The 13,718-nt window shown below is 36.9% G+C and overlaps 1 protein-coding gene and 1 long non-coding RNA gene across 3 annotated transcripts; both read left to right on the forward strand.

The window, feature by feature from the left end:
• The first annotated feature begins 523 nt into the window (after positions 1-523).
• Positions 524-2,883, forward strand: LOC137717469 (uncharacterized). Of its 2 annotated transcripts, XR_011065777.1 has the most exons (5): positions 524-803; positions 904-1,003; positions 1,188-1,254; positions 1,939-2,002; positions 2,558-2,883. It is a non-coding gene; the product is annotated as an uncharacterized lncRNA (long non-coding RNA). The 2 variants fall into 2 exon arrangements; XR_011065776.1 differs by lacking the exon at positions 1,939-2,002.
• A 6,779-nt stretch (positions 2,884-9,662) lies between these two features.
• On the forward strand, positions 9,663-12,096 carry LOC137719413 (F-box protein At4g35930-like). Its single transcript, XM_068458457.1, has 5 exons — positions 9,663-9,711; positions 9,831-10,306; positions 11,203-11,277; positions 11,397-11,506; positions 11,591-12,096. The coding sequence occupies exons 2-5, from the start codon at positions 9,956-9,958 to the stop codon at positions 11,838-11,840; spliced, it is 786 nt and encodes a 261-aa protein (XP_068314558.1). The 5' UTR covers positions 9,663-9,711; positions 9,831-9,955; the 3' UTR covers positions 11,841-12,096.
• The last annotated feature ends 1,622 nt before the right edge of the window (positions 12,097-13,718 follow it).

The raw sequence follows: 13,718 nt of genomic DNA on the forward strand, positions 1-13,718 counted from the left end.
ATTAATTTTCTCCCTATTTAGCCAATTACCCTCTTGAACTTTTTAATTAGCCAATTTTCTTCTTGAACTTGAATTGTGACGACCTGTCCCTAATTTTCTATAAAATTTCTTCCCGTATGCCCTTGTAGGCAAGTGACGTGGACGTGTTTATATTGCTTTTATTTTATTCCTCACTATCACTTTTAAATTGTACACGTTGTTGTGAGAGTACGAGAACTTTTATCAGTGTGAAAACACTATTTCGAATAGATTTTCGATTCTCTTTTCTATACAAAATCTAAACCCTATCCTTGGTTTTCTTTAAAGCCAACCCGTGCACTCCCCATTATTTCACTCCCTCATCAATCAACTGCCTCAAATCTCTCACCAATCCCATCCATTCCCTCCTCGTGGCACCCAATCAGAAAAGCAAAAGAAAAACTTTCTCTCTCTACCTCCTGAAGCTCTCTTTCTCTGTAACTGCCATGAACGAGCACCAAAACTCGTAGATTGAGCTTAAAAACCTCACCATTACGTTCATCTCATCTTCACGAACTCAACTATACCAACCAACCTTAGTCTGACCGAGTTTTGGATGTCGAACTCGGAAGGTCCGAACTCAGTGAGTTTGAGTTCATCAAATTTTAGGCTGAGTTAAGGAGTTTTGAAGGTCGAGGAAGCTTTCCCACAACTTTCCGAGACCTCTAGGACAATTTTGAAGAAGCTTCAACGTCGAAACAACCGAGTTTCGAGGAGTTCACTTTTGGCTGGAACTTTCGAGGTGATTTCCAACCACCTCCGTCCACTTTTTGGACTCCAAAAAGGTATAACGTTATTCTACTCTTCATAAGCTTCAAATCCATATAAAGTAGGTCAAAAATGGTTGAGAAATGAATAAGTTATGCGAGTTTGAAATTTTTCTAGAAACCAGCGAGATTTGAGTTGCAGACGGCGGATGATGGAGCTCGTCGGAGAAGTCAGGGAATATTTCGTCAAAGTCGACGGAATATTCTAACGGCGTCAGGTAACGCTGTTAATCTCTGTTAAGGTTTTAACGGAATATTCCTAACGGCGTATAGTTATGCCTTCGCTAGCGCATGAGAGCGTGTACAGGGTCCAAAAATTTATCTGAAAATAACTATGGGGGTTTTATTTAAGTTTCCGTATATGTGCTTTAATTAATCCTATTATAGTTATTTCACATATAGAGGAAACGTATCTTGGTGACTTACGGGGCCAGGCTAGGTTCGGGGGCTGCAACCCTATGGCGTACTTGTGAGTAGACAGTTTATTTTATGCCTATACATATTTATAGTTTCCCTAAATGCGTAGTTACTCCACTTTTACGTTTATATTGCTAAGTATTCATTGTTGTGATATTAAATGTGATAAATGCTGCTATATGTTTGGGATATTACTGTCATGACATTCATACATATTTGTACATGCTCATCTTGCTGCACCGGTGTTAGTACTCGCCCCAGGGCCAAGCCCAGTCCTTCATGTGTATGTTCACATCGCACCGTTCGCTTACCTTGGATCTAAGTTAGGCGCCAGTCATGTGGGGCAAATTGCATTATGCAATCTGACTTGTATGTGACCTTGCTTTTGCACCAACCTTCACATGATTGTAGTACTACATCATATTGATTACACCCAGTCTTGTTCATGTCAGAGATTTTCTGTTTGAACTCGTGTGTCAGCTTAGATGGATGAGCATTTAGCCATACTTGACCATCACATGATTTTGATTACTGTGGCATTGAAATATCATGACTTGGCATATTTCTGGTTGTATTGTTGTTGTTGTTGTTGTTGTTTACATACCAACGTAGTATGTTTTAAGAAAACTATACTTGTTTTACGGTAAGGGGTTACTATATTCGAAAATAAAGGTTTTCGTATAAGCATTGTTTTGCTGACTCACTCAACTTTGTTTTTCGCCCCTCCATGACCTAGATAGATGTACTCTTTGTGGCATTCGAGGAATCTCGGCAATTCTAACATTCTCCTTGGTTTAGAAGTATGAACTTATCCACTGTTGTGTAATAATTGTACTTAGCTACTTTGACTACTCTACGGTAGTCGTACTGTCTATTATGCTCTGAATAATTGTAGTGGGTTATTCCCACAATTGCGCACTCTTTCACTGTTTAGTATAATTAGTTCTAATTTGTTTTAAATTTATCCATTTTTTCACATCACCCTTATGGTTACGTCACCTCATGGTGATGGTCAGCATGCTTTGACTTTCCTGGGTTGGGGTCTGTCATGAATTTTAATTGATTATCCCCTGAATTTTTGTACATAGTTTCCCCCAATGTTAGATTTTAAAAATTTTCATTCAATTGTTTTCGTGATCAAGATGGATGCAAAATTAGATGAAATTTTTTAAAATCTAACACTATTAAGAAATTGACTATTTATAAAAGTACAAATAATCAGCTAAAATTATAATTCAAATAATAAATTGACAAATTATAAAAGTTCAAAAGAATTATCAGCTAAAATTAAAATTTAAAGAAAAAATTAACAGCTCTTTATAAGTTCAGTAACAAATCGTCAAATATGCCAACAGGAAACCTCGACATCCATTCTCTGGCAACTACCAGGTGGACCCAATGTCCGACGACGACGATGACAAACTGCACATGACGCCCGTGCCACGTGTAGCATCACGCTTTTCCAGCACAACCTCCACTGATAGCTGATAGCTGATAGCTCCTGTCTCCGAAACCCACGTTAATTCCATCATCTCCAATTATGTTTTGGAAAGCAAACAAAACATAGGAAACAATTATTTGTAAATTTTGGAATGCAATATGGCACCTAGGTCAATTCCCAAAAAAAAATTATCTTAATGTTTGTTCATGAAGTATAAATGCAATGAAGGCTCTCTTAAAAGTAAAATTCTTCATAAATTTCTATCACTTCATATTTTTATTATAATGTTTTATCACTTTAGCACGAAAATAAATATTAAATTGTGAGATGACAGAAAATGTATAAGAGTCTCACTTTGAGAGAGTCTCTTTTTAGTATTTAAAAATAAAGAGTGTGAGCTTAGCATTTTGGGACATAAAACTATCAAAGTTTGAAGGAGTAGGATTATCTCCCTTTTTTTTTTCACTCATCTTCCCTCCTCTCCTATTTGAACGATCATGATTAAATTACGTTAACATCTTATATTAATTTTCTTTTATACAGAGAGAAAGACAAAATGAAAAGTGTGAGAGGAGGGGAGAGAAGGAAGGTGATGCAGGACATGAAATAAGATCATCGGAAGATTCGATACATTTGGCTTTTGAAATTCAGTCGATATACATGGAATGCAAGGGTTTTGAAGTACTGAATTTTATGTAATAATTCAATATTTATTTAATGTAATAAATATATGTTAGTGGGGTAGATTAAGTGGGGTTAATATTAATGAGTTCATTAACTCTAGTAATGATGCATGTATCAGTAATTATTAAGAGGGGGGTTGAGGATTTATAAATTTGTGTATTTGTAAAGAAAATGTGAGAAGTTGTTTGAGTTATCATATTGAGATTTGAGTTGTAAACTCGTTTTTATGTGTCTTTCTCTTGTTTAAGAATATGTTGTTTTGTTCTTTCAAGTGTCTATGTTGTAAGCTGATACTAGAACCAAATTTTATAGGGTTTTCAGGCATCTACTCGCACCAGGAGATAGTGGACCCTACCTATCAATCATATCTATCATTTTAATTCGTTTCTGTCCGCTACGCCTTGCATCAGAATGAGAATATGAGGGGAGAGAATCATAATCAAACTTTAAATTATGAACTTTAAACTAATTAAGGATTGAAAATTTTAACCTGTGATCGGATTTGGAAAGTGATCAGATGACTCACATATTTGTACTCCAAACCCTAAACCCTTGATCCAAGTCTTAGAACTCTACGCTAGAACTACAAATCTAAACCAATACTTGTAGCCTTTAGGTCTATAATATTTGATAACAATCTTGACCCTCAAGTATTCGAATCTCCTGAATAGAATATATCACATAATGTGTTATATTGACCATAATATCACATAAGCATGCCAATTTATTCCTAATTGGTGTTCAATTTTCTAGTATCTGAGGGATATGAAATAAGGGTTTCACACAGAAAACATGACAATAATATCATGTCCATATAAGAAGCTTAATTACAATATCAACGTAAACAAATGCTATATTATGTTCGACGTTATTATCAGTTGGTATTAAAAAGTTGCGGATATATCGTGCAAATATTATGCCAAACAACTTGAGAGTTTAAGGTGGCGGAAACCATTGATCAAACTAATAAACTATAAGCTCAGACATTCATAATTAATTGAAAGAAAAGAAAAATAATAATTCGGCTGGCAATGTAATTAGACAAGTCGTGGGAACATCACATGAAGAGGGAATATGCGGTGGGGACCACAAAAAGGAGAAAAGCTTTTGTTGATGTGCTGACTGTTTTGGGACTTTGCTTCCTCATCACTACATTATAAATTTGTTATTTGTAAACTCAACAACTTTTTGTCTAATTGGCTACCACATTATGGATCACGGGTTGTTATCACGAGTATTGTTTTGGAAGTAGAGAAATGCTAAAATCATTCTTTTAAAATTGGGACTTCTCGTTGATTTTCTGTCACTTTAATTTTTTGTACAATATTTTATATGTTGCGTAGGGATTGATGTTAAACTATGAGGCGGCAAAGAATCTATGAAAAGTCTACCATTGAGACAGTTTCCTTAGCATTTCTCGTTAGGTTTTGTTCTCTCTTTCTGCTATCGCTTGTAGATAAATGCCAAAGAGATTCTCTCAAAGCGAGACTTTTCATGGCCTATTTGTCACCTCATCGTTTAATGTTAATTCTCATGCCAACATGATAAAATATTGTGTCAAAAACACAAGTAACAGTGAATTCATGGAGAGTCCCACTTTTGAGATAGTCTCCTTAGCATTTCTCATTGCTTGTATAAGAAAATGAGCAATGCTAACGAGATTTTCTCAAAAGTGGGACTCTCCATGAACTTTTTATCATCTCATGTTTTTTGTCAATATTTTATAATATTTGCACGAGAATTAACGTTAAAATGTAAGGTGAGAGTCCTTAAAAAGTACCACTTTTCAAAGAGACCTCTTAGCATTCACGCCACTAGAACTTAGGTTCGACTTTCATACTTAATTGTGATTGACATGGTAAGATTTTACCCAATTATCTATATCATTATTGTAAAAAAGAAACGTCATTCACTGTTATAATTAAGTGATTTAACGTTCAATTATTTTGAACTGAAATAATTTTCAGTGTGTGAAAACTGAACAAACTAATGTTTGAACATAATTTTTTTTTGCCAAACGATAGATTTTGTTAGATTAGATGTTATATTAACTACCGACAGAGTTTGAATCCACACTGTCATGCAAGAGTTCAACATCTTTTCACCACTATAGTAAATGACCACTTGCATTTGATCACAATTTGGGATCAAAACATTGTGACAGAAATACTCTTTTTACCTTAAATTGACTTTAATGAATATTTTAAACCTAGACCTGTCATTTGTTAAACTTGGAAAGACAATGGCAAAACTCTAGTATTAGAGAATGGAAGAGGATCCTCTCATGAACTCAGGATAGGGATCCTCTTAACCAGTTCATCTGGGCTGTTCAAATTTAATCTAATGGCTCCAAACAGGGGAATCCTCTAAAAGTTATAATAATTGCAATCGTTAGATTAAGTTTGAACGGCCTAGATGGGCTAGTAAGGAGAATCCCTATCCTAAGCTCAGGAGATGATCCTCTACCTTAGAGAATGGCTTGCATGATACAAATATTTTTTTTCGGTGTCATTCTCTACCAATAAAATAAACATATACATAAATTTTATACACATGTTTATTTTATTAGCACAAGATGCTACGTAACGGTGTATTCATACCATATAAATTATTCTCTTGAGTTTATCTTACACAATTATATTTTCATTGGTGGTTTCATGGTGTACATATGATATGGTGGGCTAAAATTAGGAATTAAAAAGGGCAAAGGACCCCTAAAAGCCTCAAGAGTGTGAAGTAGGTAGGTAACTTATTATAATAGTAGCTGACAAATTCAGTGCCAAATGGGTTGGGAACAATACTTCCACTAAAAATACACTTCGGTGCTGCCTTCCATGCTAGAAAAGCAAGAAAATAATGTACTGTTAAAATTAAAATTGTATATTTTTTTTAGCAAATCGGTGAGCCTAATACTAAGTGTCGAATCAAAAGAAGGTGCGAAGGTTTTGGATGTCACAAGTTTACAGGCTGTGGCAGCAAACCATATCAGAAAATGTGTTTTTATTTCGGTGCCCTTTGCCTTTTGGAATATAAATTTCTGTGAAAAAAAGTGGAAAAGCTTGGACCCTTTTGAGTGCTGCGAATGTGACCAATTTTTTAGGATTTTATCTGTGTATTTTTTTGTCTTATAATTTTGTGGAGGAAGGAGGTTGCAGTTTGCAAAGGCAAATGGAGGTTATAGCTTGCATTGACCTAGTCACTAGTTGCCATTGCCTGTGTGTTAGACCATGTGCAAGTTCAAACACTGCCAAACAAATTTGTGAACGAAAACTGTATGTTGTAAGGATAAAACCTGGACCGGCTGAAAATAAAACAAACATACGCTAACAAATTAAAGATAATTTTGATTCTATGTGAATCGTGATATCGAAAATAAACGATTATGTTTAATAAATTATTTTCTAATAAGTTCGCACAATTTAGGTTTCAATAACTTATAATTTTGTATTGATTTCTTTTTCCTATTCAAAGACATTGACATCAAGTTTTGTGACCTCTTCCTTTTGGGTGTATGGCACTCTTTCTTTACATATAATACAATATAGATGATGAATCTATGTACTATCTCATTTAACTTTTCAAATTTACCCACAAACATTTCCTCTTTAAATATTGGGGAAAAAAGAGAGAGAGAAAGTGAATGATTTACCCAAGGATGTGACCCATTAGAAAGTGAATGATTAGGGTAACATGCCCAATTATAGTTATAACCTTTCTCTTCCATCTCACATCATAATTCATATATCTCATTCATCAAATTGTGAGCAATAACGGAACAAAAATCTTAAATTTCAGGATGGTTTGTAACATTATTGTGGCAGAAATATGTTAGGATAGAATGAGCAAGGACATGCTAGCCTCAGTTAAATTTTGCAGTAAACAACTCGCACGTAAAATGGTGGGGGCAAATTATTAGAGTTCACAACTCGCACGTAAACAACTCTTCTAGTAAAGTGGGATTGCATAGCACTAACTATAGAGAAAGTGATCAACTACCTTTCCATTTATAATTGTCTTTGTGTCACAATTTTCTGGCTGGCTAATCACAACCATTGACAATTACGTGCCCAAAAGAGTCCAATGGCAAATAAACATCATTGAAAGAGCCCTTTGTTGGTGGGTACCTAAAAGCGATAATGTCAATGACTACTCAATTTGTTTGCACTCAATACTCTCTCATTCAATCTAAACCACTTCTTATGGATGGTCCTTTCTCGTAGCCCATGCCCTTTCGTTTTTGTTGTAACATTGTGCTACAAGCTATGTTTATTCATTTTAATTCCTAATAGCTTAATCAATCTTTTTCGTTCTTATAACTTGTTTTTCTTTACAAAAAAAAAAGAAAAAAAAAAGAAAAGAAAAAACAGTTAATTAGGACAAAGATTGCTCTTTAAACCTTTGAAAATAACAAATTTAAGCCGATAGGGCGCAACGAAAGTGACATCGAAAGTTCAAGATTAAAATATGGTTGAGAATATGCCAATACGTCTATATTTGGAGAGAAAATTCGGTAAAGTTATCTTGTAGTCGATATATAAAACAATCCACTAATAAGTTGTTACGTACATTATCGATTAAAATTATATAAGAAAAATCCCAATCAAATAAAAAGCGTCACTCATGCTAAAGTAAAACGTTACACATTATCTCAGAAATCCAATCCATTAACGAAAACCATAACCCTATCGTAACCAGTTTAACTCATTCAAGGCCTTTATTCAAAGCTTTCCTTTATACCACTTTAACAATTACATGCTTTATCGGACTGTTCAATGTGATGAAGTGGGAAGGTGTTTGGGGTAAAAGCATGCAATGAGAATTTTAGAATTCCATCATTGCATGCCAACATCTCCTTGACCAACAATTTAATCCAAATCCCTTAACTATTCTCGTACTTGTGTCAACTTGTTAATTATCCCACACACAGAAAGTATATCAAGTAATAATGCAACGATACAGTAACGCACACTACTTATAGAAAATTCAGATTAGTTGAACAATGCTAAATGGTATACATGTTTAGTCTAAAATTTGTGTAGATTTCGAATTGTTGAATGGGCCGTGCCTGATATTGTCTCCTTTTGTGTCGGATATTCTTTCAGAGACATCCGATAAAATTGAAACAAGAGAATATATTGTCGCTCTTTATCTCACTCATTTTATAAAAAGACTATCCGGTGGAGAATGGAGATTCATGAGTCATGACCCATTTAACACCTCGAACCGAAACAACCCAGACCCAGCACAAGACGACCCATTGCCACCCCCGACCTACGTGACTGGATTCTCGAAACGGCCGGTTAAGATATGAAGCCCAGTTCAGAAAGGCCCAGAAAATTTTGAGGAATTTAAACTTGCTAAACTCGGCCGATTTTAGCCCAAACAAATTATGACGTTGAAAATAATAAACTGTCACCAGGTTACCAATTTACCATGGTTAAAGCTACGGAAAATTTGAACTTTGCATTGACTGCAATGCCCTCTACATCGAAGCAAAGAGAAGCGGCAGTCACGCGCGGTTAATGCTGCCATAAAGGGTAGATTATGTACTTTCACGCATTGAATCCATCATACGATCGGCCTGATCGGGCCCACTCTCCAGCTCTTGCAATAACATCGAGATATCGAAAGCACCGCCTTTCACAAGCCCGAATTTCCAAAATACCCTCCACGAAACAGAAAAACGAGGGGTATACTAGTCATCACAAAAATATTTCGCTTTCGCTCTCAAACTTTTATTATTTCCCTCCAAAAAGTATTTTCAAATTTACCAAATAGTCCACCCAATTAAGGAACAAGCCCAATTGTCCGCATCTTGCACGCAATCCGTGCCGTCCGATGTGGCTAAGCACTAAAGACACCCGCTGTCCTACAACTCTCTGCAGTTAATATTCCGCCAATCGTACATCGCCACGTAAGAGCCAGGTAGAATATTTATATAAATCACTATCTCGGTTTTTGTTTTGTACCAGAAAAACTGCTGCTGTGGAGCTTTCGCGGGCATTTGCATCAATTTCAAATCTGAGTAAAACCCTAGCGGCCCCATTTCCCCCCCCCCTCTCTCTCTCTCTCTCTCCCCCCTCCGCCTCTGCATTTGCTCTGCTACCTATTATTTATTTATTTATTTTTATTTTTGGATTGTCTCCCAAATTCTGTGGCTACGATGCTCTGGTTTTCGCTTTGATTTTTTTTTTTGTGGAAGGTTTGTAATTTCTTTAATTTTTTGCTAATTTTATGATTTTGTTGTGGATTATACGAGCTAGGGGATATGGGTCTGTTCGAATTAGGATAATCTAGGGTTTCTGACGAGTTTTCGGTTTATGCTTTTGGTTTTCAGGTATTGCAATTGGAAAAGGGATGGAGGTGATCTCCAACCCTCGAAAGGTAGAGCTTGTACAGATTTTGATATTTTGTATGCAATTTTTTGCATATTTTTTTGTGGGGGTTTGTCAGATTTATTTTTGTTTTAATACCGCTGCTAATATTGAAAATTTTTATTTCAGATTTGATAGATTATGGCTGCTTAGGTTTTTTTATTGAATTGGGAAATTGGCGATTATTTATTTATTGGGGAAAAATTGGGGATTTTATGCAAAATAATTTTGGGCTGAAATAAAAAGAGGGGGAGATGGGGAAAGTGTCTCCAAAGGAGAGGAATTCGAAGAACCCGAAACAGAAGAAGCGGCGGGGTTCCGGCAACAAGTATCTGAAACCGGGTGCTCTTGCCCAGCTTAAGTACAATAAGGTGTCTTCAGCCAAGTCTTGTACTGATCTGGGGTGGAAAAGGGTGGCTGCCTTTGAGAGCAAGAGAGTTGAGGCCGATATGGTGATTGAAGATAAGGCTATCGATAAAAGCCCTTTGATGTTGTCCCCTGTGAATTTGGTTAGACAGAATAGTTTGTTGAAAACTCCAAAGACTCCTCGAGTTGAAGATTGCGAGTCGGAGTCCCGGCTTGAGTCCCTTCCCATGGATTTGCTGGTATTGTTTACTATTTCTCACCCTTTTTCACTATTTCAGCGTTCAGTTATTACTATGTTCATTATGTTTTTGTTTGTGGTATATATGCAGATTTAGCGTCATTTGTGCTTGTATAAATGTGTTCTATGCTTGATGTAAATTATTTATCTTTGTAAATGTGACATGCCACTAATATTTTCTGAAACTCTGGCTGTCACAGAAGATGGTTGCTTTATGATTTATTTGTGTTTACTTGGGCTGACCAATTCTTTCTTGTACCTGTTTTCAATTTTGATATCTGATTCAGCAAGACGATCAATGAACATAGACAATATAGCATAGTAAGTTGAAGCATTTAACTTTAGCATGTGGTTTCTCAATAATTTTTGTTTGTGTTCTAGTTTTTAGATGAATTGAGATCTGTAGTGTTTCTTTGTTTCTTTCTTTTTATGTTAATTATGATATTTTTTGCACAAAGAATTGATTACTTTGGATACTGATTAGGTTGGCAAAATTGCTTTAAAATGTATAACGATACAGTTCAAGGATGCAGAGGAGGTCTTATAGAAATGTTAGGTCTTAGATCTACCACAATACTGTAAACTACAAGTTATCATCTCCTTTTATCCCTTCTTGAGAGATGTTTTACTTTCTTTTTTCATATTTTGCAGTGTATTTTGGAACCGAATGTGTGCAGTATTTCTGTTTCAATGTAAAACTGGATCTTGAGTTTGATATATGCTACGTGCTGAGATAAACTAAAGACAATGCATGACTCCTGTCTATGTTATAGTTGAGGACGTGTAACTGTTTAGTTCTTACATGCGCTCACACACACACACACGGGTTTGGAATCTGGATCTTCTCAATTTTATATATCTATGTACTTGTAGTGATTCCTGTTTTTGCAATTCAAGGTTAAATTATTGTGTCACCTGCATCACGACCAACTGAAGTCGGTTTTTCACGTTTCTCAGCGAGTTAGAAAAGCTGTAAGCCCATCTCTATCTCTATCTCCATGTACATATATGCATAGGAACACATTCATACGTTTTGTTTGATTTTTAGTTTGAAGATAAATGACCTTCTATGTTTATACTATTGGAAACAGGTTGTAATTGCAAGGCAGTTCTACTTCAATTATACAACTCCAGATCGCTCCAGACAGGAGATGCTGAATACAATGACACCTCATCCCGCAGAGCACTGGCCTTTTCTTAAGTTTGTGTTCTAAACTATGTTTTGTCACTGTTTATTCCGTCCAATGTGTTTTTCCTTTTTCTGAGTTTTACATGGTTTTTGCAGCAAGGGAGATGGGAAAGGTACATGGATTCGGAGCCCCCATACTCCAAAAGCACCAAAGCATGGTCCCCGGCCACCATCCCGCCTCAAAGTCTCAGAAATGAGGCAGGTTGCAGCAGTTCTCTTCCAGGAGTCAAATTTCCATCCAAGATGCATGATGCCATCTGCCTTACCAAAGCCCCTGTGCAAAAATCGAGTTCTGTTCTACGAGGACGAGTTATGTCAGGCTGTTGCTCAGAACAAACTTCTTTGAACTGGTTGCCTTGTGTTTCTATATGTATATATAGTTTCTTTCTCGTATCTATAGGTGGCGTGATCAGGGTAGGGAGTATGCAATTTTGTAGAGTTTGCTGGGGGCAGTTTAGGATACATGGAACCTCATGTTTGAATTAGGAGGCAAAAGAATTCAGATTATGGTTGTGCGAATAATAGTTTCTAAACTGGTCACTTGTATATTTCCTATAATATGTTTCGGAACAACGGCTAGTTGTATTCCGAGCGATATCGTTTCTATTCCTATAATATGTTTCGGAACAACGGCTAGTTGTATTCCGAGCGATATCGTTTCTATTTTATGCTAAATCTGATCATTTCTCTGCAAAGAGCTTCATTATTTCTCTTACGTTTTATGAACATCTGGATGCTCCAAAATCTGTAAATCTTGTCTAGTCCATAAGAGGACCGATGTAATCCCTGGGCGTAAGCATCTCAATCTTCACAAGAGGCTCCTCAATCGGTTTCCTTTTTCTAGGTTCGGGAAGAGCAGATGGATTTTAGCGTTCAACAACCTCACCACTTACACAATTCACTTTATACACAACGCGCAGTGGTTATCAGACTCAGATTGTACTCCCTCTCCAGCCTCTCCTGAACAATTTCCGTATGGAGAAGCCACAAGAGTCCCCAACTTCAAAACAGCATCATTAAGCTGCAGTTTCTCAAGTGCACCCCTCAACTCAGGAAACTGGTCTGCATCCACAGGAAGCATGCCACTGAACACCATTGGAGTAGCTTCCTCATAACCGGGCAATGAACTTTCCGCCTTACGGAGAATCATCGCACACAATTTTAGTTTAGTTAATTTTACCGGGCTTTCTATTCGTGCCACTATCAAATTACCACATAAATTTTTAGTTGAAGTTTTATATTTTTGAGCACCTCCCGAAACTTTTTATTCGTGTCAATATCACGGCAACAGCAAGTTACCACACATAATGTGACATCCCGTCCCGGAAATATCGAAAACGTGCATATGAAATGACCCTTTTACCCCTAGCTTGTTTTCGTATTATTGTTTTTGGTTGTTTTGTGTGGTGTTGGCAAGCTTAGGGCCACACACACACACACACTGTCTCACTCTCACTGTCTCTCTCTGTCTCTCTCTTTCTCTTTCTTTCCCCCGAGAACCCCATTCCTTCTTCTTCATTTTGAAAACGTACGGACACACACATCAAACCCACCAAATCCTAGCAGATCGAGGAAACCAGGGGTACGGTAGTGATCGTGGGGTTGAGAGGAGTCCAGAGGTACCATTTTCAGGTAAGGTTGTAGCTGTTTTCACGTCATTTCGACGAGGTCCGTTTTAGTTACTATTCATGCAAACTTATTCTAGCGTGTTTTTGGACTTTTGAAGCTTGTAGTTTTGTTAGTGAGGTCCTAAGGAGCATCGGAGTAGCTCGTTGGACGAAATTGGACGTCGGGAAGGCCTGGTTCGAAGTTGGCCGAGTTTGGAGTTTTTGGACAGGTATAATCTTGTAGTTTTAGACCTTAAAACTTGTTTGGACGTGTTCTTCTAGTTCTAAGGTTTAATTTGGTGCAAGAAACGTGAAAAATGGTGGAAAAATGAGCGAGAAAACCCAAGTTGCAGGTTTTCTCAGTTTCCGGCGCCGGCGACGTCGCCGGCGATTGAATGAAGAAGGCGACGGAATATTCCGTCAATTCTGACGGAATATTCCTGACGCTGTTAACGGAACCTGTTAGTTTTAACGGAATATTCCGGGGTTTTAACGGAATATTCCTGACAGCGTCAATTGACACAGTCAGTGTGCCTGGCACGTGGCCGCGCGTAGGTCCGTGCCTGTTTTGGCGCGTGGGGGCGCGTGAGAGGTCCAAAAATTATTTTAAAAATATG

The sequence above is a fragment of the Pyrus communis genome, chromosome 1, assembly GCF_963583255.1.
Source record: "Pyrus communis chromosome 1, drPyrComm1.1, whole genome shotgun sequence".
NCBI lineage: Eukaryota > Viridiplantae > Streptophyta > Magnoliopsida > Rosales > Rosaceae > Pyrus > Pyrus communis.